Source organism: Cornus florida, unplaced genomic scaffold, assembly GCF_030987335.1.
Source record: "Cornus florida cultivar Cherokee Brave unplaced genomic scaffold, ASM3098733v1 CherokeeBrave_3.0.0_Hap2_Chr05, whole genome shotgun sequence".
Classification (NCBI taxonomy): Eukaryota; Viridiplantae; Streptophyta; class Magnoliopsida; order Cornales; family Cornaceae; genus Cornus; species Cornus florida.
The window spans coordinates 104,817,934-104,830,397 of record NW_026775575.1 but is presented as its reverse complement, the minus strand read 5'-3'; the positions used below and the strand labels follow the sequence as shown (position 1 = coordinate 104,830,397).

At 31.0% G+C, this 12,464-nt stretch overlaps 1 protein-coding gene and 1 pseudogene across 1 annotated transcript; both read left to right on the top strand.

The window, feature by feature from the left end:
• Positions 1-827: 827 nt before the first annotated feature.
• On the top strand, positions 828-2,663 carry LOC132309898 (germin-like protein subfamily 1 member 13; annotated as a pseudogene).
• Positions 2,664-7,533: 4,870 nt separating this feature from the next.
• On the top strand, positions 7,534-8,836 carry LOC132309897 (germin-like protein subfamily 1 member 10). The gene is made up of 2 exons (XM_059808157.1): positions 7,534-7,972; positions 8,289-8,836. The coding sequence occupies exons 1-2, from the start codon at positions 7,852-7,854 to the stop codon at positions 8,834-8,836; spliced, it is 669 nt and encodes a 222-aa protein (XP_059664140.1). The 5' UTR covers positions 7,534-7,851.
• Positions 8,837-12,464: the final 3,628 nt, after the last annotated feature.

The following is a 12,464-nucleotide window of genomic DNA, read 5'->3' as shown; positions in this document are numbered from 1 at the left end:
AATATAGACTCTGATTGTCACAATATTAGAGAGAGAAAGTGAACACGAGGACCTCCCAAATGTAAATCTCGAAAGCGAAGATATATGTGATCTATAGATACAAACAGAGACACAAAATGACGTACCTGGTGGAGGAGCTCTGCCAGATCGGTGGTGGAAAAGGTTGGATCGCCACTGAAGTCGCCTTTCAGGGAGCTACGCGAAGAGAGAGAAACGATGCTGAAAAATGACCTAAAATCTGATATGTGACCTTATATACATGATATCACCGCTACAGTATAAACGAGGATTGGTTTGGTTTTGGTTTCAGAACAATTCACCGACAGTGCCATATATCACCAAAATGTTGATATGGGTTTTGGCCCAAAAATGATAATGTTTTGGCACTGTTAAATACCATATCAGCCCACTCCAAACATGATATTGGCCCAAAACTAAAATCAAAACACCAAAACAATATCAGATATGGGCCTCCGAACAGGCCCTAAATAGTTGGTTTGCTAAAAAAAGCAATATCCCATTCTGCACTAAAATAAGTGGATTGGTTAATTATGTACTTTTTGCTACAATGGTTTTCACATAACATAATTGTCTGAGTTCGTTAATTAACACTCGCAATCATGTTCCTCTACCCTTTTTGTTCTTTTAAAAGAATATTCTTTGAGCATTGACTTGAACAATATATGAAAAATGATTTAAAGACGTCTAATTGACTATTTGTCAAAATGAGTTAATTAAAATCATGATTATTAATATATGGTAATCAAAACCAAAAGGTACAACTTCAAATTTCAATTTAACCAATTAATTATAATTGATATACAAAAATGGACTTGTTAGAAAAATATAAGTAGGTTAAAGTTTCGGCTATCAATTATGTTCCAAACATAAATCCTAAAAAAAAAAAAGCAGAAACAATATATGAAAAAAAAAAAAAAAAAAAAGGAAAAAGAAGACTTGAGATTAAAAAAAATAACCTATGAAAAATGACTTGATCTTGAGATTTAAAAAAAAAAGACCACTTCAATACATTGAAATAGTCACTGTTTAGGATATAAAACCTGTTGATGCAAGATTAGCTATCTCTGCTTTTGCATTCTCACTAGCATATGCCTTTGACCCGGCCCCTCTTCAGGACTTTTGTATTGCCATTAATGACCCCAATTCAGCTGGTATGATATACATATATGCATTTATTATCCCATTAGACCTAATTAGTCTTAATTTGTTTTTGCTTTTTCATATGCATGCATGCTCTTGTGTTTTCTTTGTGAAAGGGTATAGTAGTCCACATTGGTTTTCATTTCGTTATTTTCCAATTGGCATCTTCTATATTCTAATGGAGTTGGGTTACATATGATTGAAACACATAGTAGTCCTTCGTCCATGTGTGTTTCAATCACACCCTTTAATTGCTGTACATCAGAGTCCATTTTATTGATAACGTTGTAGACACTAAAATTTGAGTAGGTTTTGGTTTTGACAAATGAACCAATTAAATATGGGCTTAATGTTTAATTAAGTTATTTAATTAGTCCAAGATTGGTCCACTTAAATTATTTAATTAGCCCAACCCAGATGGTTAAATAAATAGATAATTATTCCTAATAAAATATATTTGAAATAATTATTTTTAAGAATAATTATTATAATATAACTAGCCCGGCCCACTTTTAATTTTATCCTTATCAGGAGATTATACGTGAAGTAGTGCCCTGGAGGAAGAAGAGAAGACACAAATTCAGAAATCCAAAAGGTCAAGAAATTCAGAAGGGACACAAAGTCGTTCTTCACCAAATTCAACAAAACCTCTCTGAAAACGAAGAACAAGTACATCAAATCGTGCCATTCTTTTCACGGTGATTAACAACAACCACAGCCAAAGAACGAACGTGTTGTTCTTCATCCAAACTCTATAGTGATTCAAGATCAAATTGGTGCAGCCCTTAGATCCAACCAACCAAAAAGGAGAAAGAGGACCTTATTCTTTGGAATATTATTACAGAGAATTGTACTTCATCTTTATAAATTAAAAAAATATTCTATTTGCTCCCAATTTTGTTTTTATTGCAAATTTGTGTACAAACATTTACTTTTACTTTGGTTGTGCAGTGTTCTTGAAGGGAAGTTTTGCAAGGACCCGAAGCTGGCCACGGCCGATGATTTCTTCTTTTCAGGGTTGCAAATTGCTAAAAACACATCGAATCCAGTTGAGTCAACAGTGACTCCAGTATCTGTTAATCAAATAGCAGGACTCAACGCTCTTGGCTTAACCGTAGCCCGAATTGACTTCGGACCATATGGCCTAAACCCACCCCACACACACCCACGCGCATCTGAAATCTTTGTTGTCTTGGAAGGTACCATCTACGTTGGATTCGTCACCTCCAATACTAACAACACTCTCTTCACTAAGGTCTAATATCCCGGAGATGCTTTTGTGTTCCCAATTGGTCTCATTCACTTCCAATTCAATGTTGGAAAGACTAATGCAGTAGCTTTTTCTGCCCTAAGCTGCCAAAGCCCGGGAAATATCAGCATTGCTAACGCGGTCTTTGGGTCGAAACCACCCATTTCTGCTGATGTTCTAACCAAGGCATTCCAAGTGGACGAGAAGGTTATTGACTATCTTCGATCAATCCCAGTTATGGTATTACAATTAGAAAAAAAAATGTGGGCATTTCTGTACCAACCAAATCAAACCCACCAAATTGGTTGGTTTGTTAAAAATAAACAGAGATGTATCATCATCTGCTCAGAATCCTAATCTATATAGCATAAATAAGTGGGTACGTTGATGATGTCCTTTATTATTTATTTATTTATTTTTTTTGGTTGCAAATGTTTCTCTTTCAATATACTAGTCGCTGCATGAGTTTGTGAACTCTCGTCCAGGCTCTCTCTCTCTCGCAATTAATTTAAAGAAAATGGTGCTCGTAATTGTCACAAACGAACATGAGGTCTCATCTATAATTTCATCGAAGATGCATATACATGTGTATATATATATACAATGATACTACTATTTGGAAAGATGGATCAGAGGCAGTATAGAACTGCATGTCATGTCCTTGCAAGTTTCAATTTTCTACAAGGTTTAGGCAGTAAGATTTTGAAAGGGTGAGGTCCGTCCCTCCTTGGCGTACTCCTTACATAAAATTAATAAAACCAAATCAAAGACTTTCTTGTTGAAAATTTGGAAGTAGAACTCTACTTGCTAAAATGCACCTAAATGATCCATATCAGTATTGGTTCTTACAAACTACTGTGCTGTTGCTTTGACTCTTTGAAGCCAATTTCTGATAAGACTCCGACCAGAAAATTGTTGGGATACATGTATCCACTTCCGATATGCCCAACGATTTACTCGCTGAGTTTTGAAGTTTAACAAGTCTAAGGTTTGGGGTTTGAATCCCGCTGGATGTTCTTTGTGTCTAGTCTCCATTATCCTACAGTGACTTACCCGACCTGAGTAGGGAGGGGTCCTTCTAAGTTCTCGGAAATTAGTCGAGTTGTTGGGGGCCCTAAAAGTTTGTGCCAAAAAAAAAATAATAATAACTGTTGGGATACTTTAAGGTTTAAACATAGAGTTTTGAAATTTTATTTATCATTTTATGGAGTCAAAATAATTATGTTTCCATAAGATGGAGTTAGACCAAATTACATTATTATTTTTAAATATCACTTTTGTTTATATAGATATCACTCTTATTTAGGTATCATTTTTTGTCCAAATCATGTTATCAGGATGGTCTGAAAAAAAAGAAAAAAAAGAAAAGAAAGAAAGATACATGTGGGCATAAGAGTGGTACTTCGGTGTACAAGAGTGGTACCTCAAAATAAAAAGGATAATTTGAAAAAATGAACAATGTTTTTTCACACCCACATTAGGAGTGACCTCGGATCGGATTAGGCATCAATCCTAATCCGATCCAATCCTAACAGTTTGGAAATATCTGAATCCGCCATCGATCCGTTATACCATAGATCCGATGAATGATGGATTTGATATTGAGGTGCTTCTTAATTAATTGTCCAATATTATTTATTTTTTAACCATAACCTAACAGATAAAACTTCAATTTATCACCTTTAATTCATATATTTAAATGATCATTAACTAATACATTATTAGAGTCTATTGAATGATCATCAACTAATTTAACTAATTAATATATTCTTTGGATATATATATATATATATCACGGATCGGATCCGATACTTCTCGTGTATGCTTCGACCATGTATTTGATACTTTTCGAGGATCGAATCTGATACTTCTCACGTATAGTTAATTATATTTTTAAATTTTTTAACACTTATGCTTCGATCATGTATCCGATACTTCTCAGATATTTTGATTACATATCAAATATTTTTCAGAAAATTCAAAACACACTTTTAAATAAGTTTTGAACTTAAAATATAACTTTTTAAACAACAATATTATAGTATAATTGGTAAGAAAAATTAAAAATATATCATTAGGATACTTGTTTTATATTTTGTGAAACGATCTCCTATGTTATATTAGTGAATGCATTTAGATATATAATATTTTAAAAGTTAATTAAAAATTTTATATATATATATAAATACAGATGTTAAATCTTCCATTTGTTAATACAAATATCTTTTATCTTTTTACCAAAGGGCCAAATGGCCCATTGATACCGGCTCTTACTCTTCAAATAGGAAGGTACGTTTCAAAAAAAACAAAAAACAAAAAAACAAAAACATGTCTCTTTTAGTTTTATCTTATAATTACTTCTTTTTTTTTTTTTTTTTTTGTCTCAACATTTTCATACTTTTATACTTCTATTTTTAAATTCTGTTGTATAGCAATGCGGGTTCAGAATTTTGTACTTCCTAATTTACTGACCCTCTTTAAAAATAAAAAAAAATCACTATCTATTAAGTTAAAAACATAAATAGTTTTTACTATATATTTTTGAACTTATTGCAAATTAAGTAAAGAGAATAGTTTTTCAATAAAAATTATATTAATACTATATTAATATAATTATGTACGAATTCCTAATTTAAGACCTCAAATGGCATCAAGCTGACCCGGCGGGTACTATTATTGTTTTACCTTGTGATTCGAGCCTTTCGAGGTTCCTTGTGGAATCGAAGGCATCTGGTGAATTCTAGAATTGCTCCGCTTCTTTCCTCGTTTCTTTTTTTCTTTTTTTTTTTCTTTTCACTTCCACAAAGACATTTGGTAATTTGGTATCAATCTCTCAATCTAATATCAAAAAGATAATGCTGCTACAGTATGTACACACACACACACTCTTAAGTTTACAATAAATGATGGTTAGATAGTATTAGTCAATTTATTTACCAGAAAGAAAAATAGATGATATGTAGCTTGATGCACATTCTGGACTAAAATATGTATGTGTTTTTTTTGTCACGTAAAAAATAATAAAAATAAAAATAAAAATAAAAGTAGTATTACCTCCGTCCCGAATTAGATGTTGCATTTAGTATTTGTGATTAATAACAATACCAAATGCAACATCTAATTCGGGACAAAAGGAATAAATTTCTTTACTTACATATATCCACAAATGTTAGTAAGTGAGTGAAACCTTTAAAGAGATTATATCAAAAATCATCTGGTTATATCAAAAATCATCTGGTTGATTTGATCTTTCGTATCCTTGTTATCTACCAGTTGGATTAGTTGTGTTAACATATGCAATTTTTCATTAAGAAGCACCATTGCTTTTTGCATATCATCAATATTTTTCTATTTGAATGTTTGATGTATGTAGGGGACTAATGAGTAATGATCCAGATCAATTAGTACTAATAATCAATTAAGTATTGAATTTTCTGAAAAAAAAAAAAGCAACGGAATTGATCATATAAAATATTGAGTTCCAATCTAATTAAAGGAATCAGTCGCATTGCCAATAAATCAAAATGCATGCTTATGAATAAATCAAACTCTACCTACATATAATGGTGGATTTGACTTTGAATCTCTCAATAAACTTGGAACTAAGATTATTAATTTGGCCAGTTCAGACTTGTTTAGGATGTGTAAAATAATTCAACATAACGCATTATTTGGCGAATTTTTCTAACCCCTCCTCGATGGAACCTGCTTAATATTTTAATAATAAGTCTATATGCTAATATTTATAAATGGAATAATAACCTATATATATTTTACGATGGGAATTATTGACTAATGAGTTGAGAGCAACATCGTACCTCTTTTCCTGACATATGTATGTATAGGAGTATAATAAAAAGAAAGACAAGCAATTAGATAAACGGGACTACATAAAGGAGCTAAGTTACACGATCCTTTTCAGTAGGTGTCATTTTTATGTTTCGAGCGCGCTTCCACTCCGCACAAGCTCTTATTAGATTTCTCACTGTTTATGACTTAATTCAACCGCTCTCATCCTCTCGTTCTTGAATTCGTTCTCGCTTCTACTCCCGTTTTATGTGACTTAGCTAAGGACATGGCTACAACCACTCTTTTTTTTTTTTTTTTTTTTTTTCACTCAATTTAATAGGAAAAATGTAGGGGGAGTGATTTACACACTTATAAAATGTTTACATTGTCAATTGAAAAATAGGAGTTCAAATTTGGGCATAGTCATCTAGGAAGCAATGATACTTCTACAAGGTCAAATTACTCCTATCGTGTCCGTATCGGATACCGACACTCTTTGAATACTTACGAATATGTGTCCGATACTCCTTAAACATATCTATAATTTTAAATTATTTTTTTTTTAATTTTTAACATGTATCTATATATCTCAGATGCTTTGACCATGTTTGCAATGCTTCTCAAATATTTTAAAGATATTTCAAAACGCATTTTTAAATAAGTTTTGAACTTAAAATATATATTTTTTAACAAGAATATAATAATATAATTGGTAAAAAAAAAGTTAAAAATATATCAAATACTTATTTTATATTTTATGAAACGAATTCCTATATTATATTAATGAATACATTTAGATTCATAATATTTTAAAAAATTGATTAAAAAATAATTTTTTATATATACTTAAATAAATTTTTATATTTTTTATTGTCGTAGGCTTTAGGTAGAATGTACCCACTAAATGGTTGGTTTGCTTAAATAAGCAATATCCCATTCTGCACTAAAAAACATAGGATTGGTTAAGTACTTTTTGCTACAATGGTTTTCACATAACATAATTGTCTGAGTTCGTTAATTAAAACTCGCAATCATATTCCTTTAGCCTTTTTGTTCTTTTGAAAGAATATTCTTTGAGCATTGACTTGAACAATATATGAAAAATGATTTAAAGATGTTTAATTATCTATTTGTCGAAGTAAATTAATTAAAGTCATGATTATTAATATATGGAATCAAAACCAATGGTACAACTTTAAATTCAATTTAACCAACTAATTATAATTGATATACAAAAGTGGATGTTTTAGAAAAATATAAGTAGGTTAAAGTTTCGGCTATCAATTACGTTCCTAATATAAATCCTCAAAGAAAGAAGCTGAAACAATATATGAGGAAAAAAAAGACCACTTCAATACATTGAAATAGTCATTGTTTTGGAGATAAAACCTGTTGATGCAAGATTAGGAAAAATAAATGGTAGGTGGGTGCTAGTTGTTGAAGAACGAGTAGACCTGAGATTAAAAAAAAGAGTTAACCTATGACAAATGTAGCTTTAATTTGGATAACTTCGTAACCAACTGATTTTCCCAGAAAAAATAAAATAAAAAAAGTAAACAAAAAAACTTAATAACTAACAGAGTACCCTATATCTATAAATAGTCACCTCCCTATGCTAGATTTATCCAAGCAACCCTACAAAGAAGTTGAAAATGAGCAATCACTTCCTTGTAGCCGCAGCTATCTTTGCTTTTGCATTCTCACTAGCATATGCCTCTGACCCCGCCCCTCTTCAGGACTTTTGTGTTGCCATTAATGACCCCAATTCAGCTGGTATGTATGATATACATATATGCATATATTATCCCATTAGACCTAATTAGTCTTAATTTGTTTTTGCCTTTTCACATGCATGAATGCTCTTGTTTTTCTATGTGAAAGGGTGTAGTAGTCCACATTAATTGGTTTTCATTTCGTTATTTTCCAATTGGCATGTTCTATATTCTAATGGAGTTGGGTCATATATGATTGAAATACATAGTAGTCCTTCGTGTATGTGTGTTTCAATCACAACCTTTATTGTTGTATAATAGAGGATATATCTCGGTCCATTTTATTGATAAAGTTTACTTTTACTTTGGTTGCGCAGTGTTCGTGAATGGGAAGTTTTGCAGGAACCCGAAGCTGGCCACAGCCAATGATTTCTTCTTTCCAGGGTTGCAAATTGCTAAAAACACATCGAATCCAGTTGGGTCAGCAGTGACTCCAGTAACTGTTGATCAAATAGCAGGACTCAACACTCTTGGCATATCCGCAGCCCGAATTGACTTCGGAGTAAATGGCCTAAACCCACCCCACACGCATCCACGCGGATCTGAAATCTTTGTTGTCTTAGAAGGTACCATCTACGTTGGGTTCGTCACCTCCAACCCTAACAACACTCTCTTCACTAAGGTCTTGAATCCTGGTGATGTTTTTGTGTTCCCAATTGGTCTCATTCACTTCCAATTCAATGTTGGAAAGACTAATGCAGTAGCTTTTGCCGCCCTGAGCAGCCAAAACCCGGGAGTTATCACCATTGCTAACGCGGTCTTTGGGTCAAAACCACCCATTTCTCCGGATGTTCTAACCAAGGCATTCCGAGTGGACAAGAACGTTACTGACTATCTTCAATCCCAGTTCTGGTATTACAATTAGAAAAAAATGTGGGCATTTCTGTACCAACCAAATCGAACCCACCAAATGGTTTGCCAGCTAAAAATAAACAGATGTATCATCTGCTCAGAGTCCTAATCTATATAGCATAAATAAGTGGGTTGGAGATGTCCTTTTTTTGTTGTTGTTGCAAATGTCTCTCTTTCAATATACAAACCTCTGCATGAGTTTGTGAACTCTCCTCCAGGTTTTCTCTGTAAACTATAATTATTCGTGTTAAACCATTCATCACAAATAAACATGAATCCCATAATTTTAGAACTTCATAATTTTCACATATCTAAATAGTTAAATATAAATACCTCGATTCATGATAACAAACCTTGTTGAGATTAAATCCAACTTCTAGATCATTTAACCACAAACTAATCTGCAACTCTGATCAACAGGTAAAGGTGGAAACTGGTTTCTCTCTCTTGGCCTTTTGTTCACATAAAACTTTTACGTGTTGTATCATTAATTGTACATAATTGATGGAGTATATGCACTTTTATAAAGGTGATTCGAACCAAAATAAATTTTGGAGAGAGAGGACCAGTTTTCCTTATAGTAACATAATTCTACTTTCCATCAAAGTAAGGAATAAGAAAGGAAAACATTTCTCCAATAAGTAATTACCAAAAAGGTAATTATAAGTTGACCAAAAATAAATAATATTAATTGATATCTATTTACTTATCCACCAAGTAATATGTCATATGTCCAAATCATGTGGGCCACAATTAAATAAATAATCTTACATTCTCCCACTTGGCACATATGATAATTTCTGTAGTGGTTTAGTAAAATAGTCATTAATGTGCACCATAAATCAGATTAACTTATTAAATTGGTCATCATAAATACCATGGTAAATAAATTACCAATGCGAGTCATGGCGGTTATATATCCTTAAATGACACAGTCCCTTCCATGTACTATAACACTAGTAATCTATTCAACATAGTCTATAAAATGAGAAATATCAATAATGATCTAACAATAATGTCTTTTCCAAGACTATTCCTATTACCACTTATTAAAGCAATACGTACATGTACATTAATTAATAGGAAATATCATAAACACATTTAATCAGCGCAAAATATCAAATATATAAGCACTATTTAAGCAATCCACATTTAAAAAATAATCATCATTGACTACATTTAAGACCCATTCTTTCAACATGTTCTATAAATGTCTTGAATGGTAGTCCATTCATTAATGGATTGCAATCATAAGTTATGTACTTATAATTTCTATAGATATTCGTTGTTTCTAAATATTTTCTTTAATGATAAAGTATTTCAACTTTAGAATACCTATCATTTTTCATACAAGAAGATCAACAATTGCAGCATAAATTTTCAGCAATCTGAAAACGGTACCCATAACTTCAAGTCATGAAATAAATTCTGCAACCATAAATTATAATCTCAAAGCATGCTACAAATTAAAATTTCATAATAGACAAAGTAATCATAAATTACTTTGCACTTTTTCATAATATTGTTCATCCAATCAAATCTTTTAGAACTCTTTTAATATATGCTTTATGAGACAATTCTAAAAACAAATCAATGTGATCTATAATGAAATATTTCTATTCCTATCACATAGGATGCCTCATCCATATATTTCATTTCAAAGTTCTTAGAGATAACTTTTAGTTTCATATAATAAACTAAGATAACTACTAACAAATAAAATATCATCAATATATAGAATCAGAAATATAAACTTACTTCCACTAACCTTCTAGTATATACACTGATCAACAATGTTTTTCTTAAAATCAAAAGAAATAATGGTATCATTAAACTTAATATACCATTGTTAGGAAGTTTGTTTAAATTCATATATTGACATCTTAAGTTTACAGACCATGAATTCTTTACCCTCTAATATGAAGTCTTCAAGTTGTTTCATATGGACTTCCTCTTATAAATTCCTATTCATAAAAATTGTATTCACATCCATTTGATGTAACTCTAAATCATAATAAGCTACTAATGCTATGATATTTTAAAAAATTCCTTCTTAAATACTAGAGAGAAGATTTCTTTATAATCTCTTCATTCATCACACTAATCCATTTAATAAAATCATTACTGTTAATGGCTTGTGAATATGTAATCGGATCCGTATATATCTCACTATATATCAAAAACAGATTCTTACAGATATATCACATAGTCATCCGGAATAGCAGATCTCCTTTCTCTTTGAGATCGTCTTAATGTTATTCCTTATAATTCTTCTACAATCTATTCATTGGTGACAATCTCATTATAGAGTTATTGATCATTTAATTGTTCTTCGTGTTCCTTATAAGTTATGGGTAAATATATTTGTACCCAAACTTCTGAAATGATCAAATTCTTATTTTTATCACTCCCACTGATTTTACCATTCTTAATGAATCTGACATTACCGGTTTCAATAATTATCGTACTATGTTTCGGATAGTAAAACTTGTACAATTTAGATTACTTAATATCCACAACATTATGGGTAACGAGGAATTACTTAATATACTCCTAATCAATTCCATAAGAGTACGATTACGCCTTACAGCTACACGCTTCTGCTGTGGCATGTATAGCAAAGTGTATTGAACACAAATGGCATACATTTCAAGGAGTTTAACAAACGGTTAGAGTATTAACCTGTTTCATCATACTTTACATAATATTCACTACCTCTATATGACCTTATGATTTTCACTTTCTATCTAGTTGTTTTTCAACCTCATTTATGTATACTTCAAGAGTACCCACTGCTTGAGATTATTCATACAAAAAATAGATATATCCATAACATGAAAAATTAACTATAAAGGCGATAAAATACTTTTCTCTTCCAAAAGATGGAACATCAGAAAGTCTACAAATAATTTCAAGAAGCTATGTACTTATTGTGGCTCATTTCTTTGTGCGTTTCGTTTGTCTACCCTTAATACAATCTACACACACATCAAAATCAGTAAAGTTTAGATTCAGAAGAATCACATCTTTTACTAATTTTCCTAACATTTCACTAGATATTGACCTAGTCTTTTATGCCAAAGATAAATTTTCTATTAATTGAGTTACGCTTAATTCTAACATTATGATACAAGATCAAAAGGATTTTAATAAATAAACCATCAAATTTGAATTTACAGAAATCATCAACAATAATGCCATAACTCACAAATTATAATTTCTTAAATAAATATCATTACCAAATTTAAATGAAAAACCATTAACATAAAGTTTTTGAAATAAAATCAAATTATGGGAAATTGAATAAACATAAAAATTTTAAAACAATTTAAATAAAATCCATTGTCTAACATTAAACATAGTGTCACAATGGTTTCAACAAAACTTTTTCCCAATTATCATAAATAAGAAATTCTTATTTGAATTTGTGGTTTAGGCCATAAAAAACTCTTGCATCTATTAGAAACATAAATATTAGTACTTAAGTCAACCTATCATGTATTAAAAAGAATTTCAACAAGTAATTCGCAATATACAAAAGCCAAAAGCGTACTTTTCTTTTTCGAATCATTCTTTATATGTCATGTAATCTTTCTAAAAGTGTTCAATACATTAATGATACTTTTTCATTATTACATTAC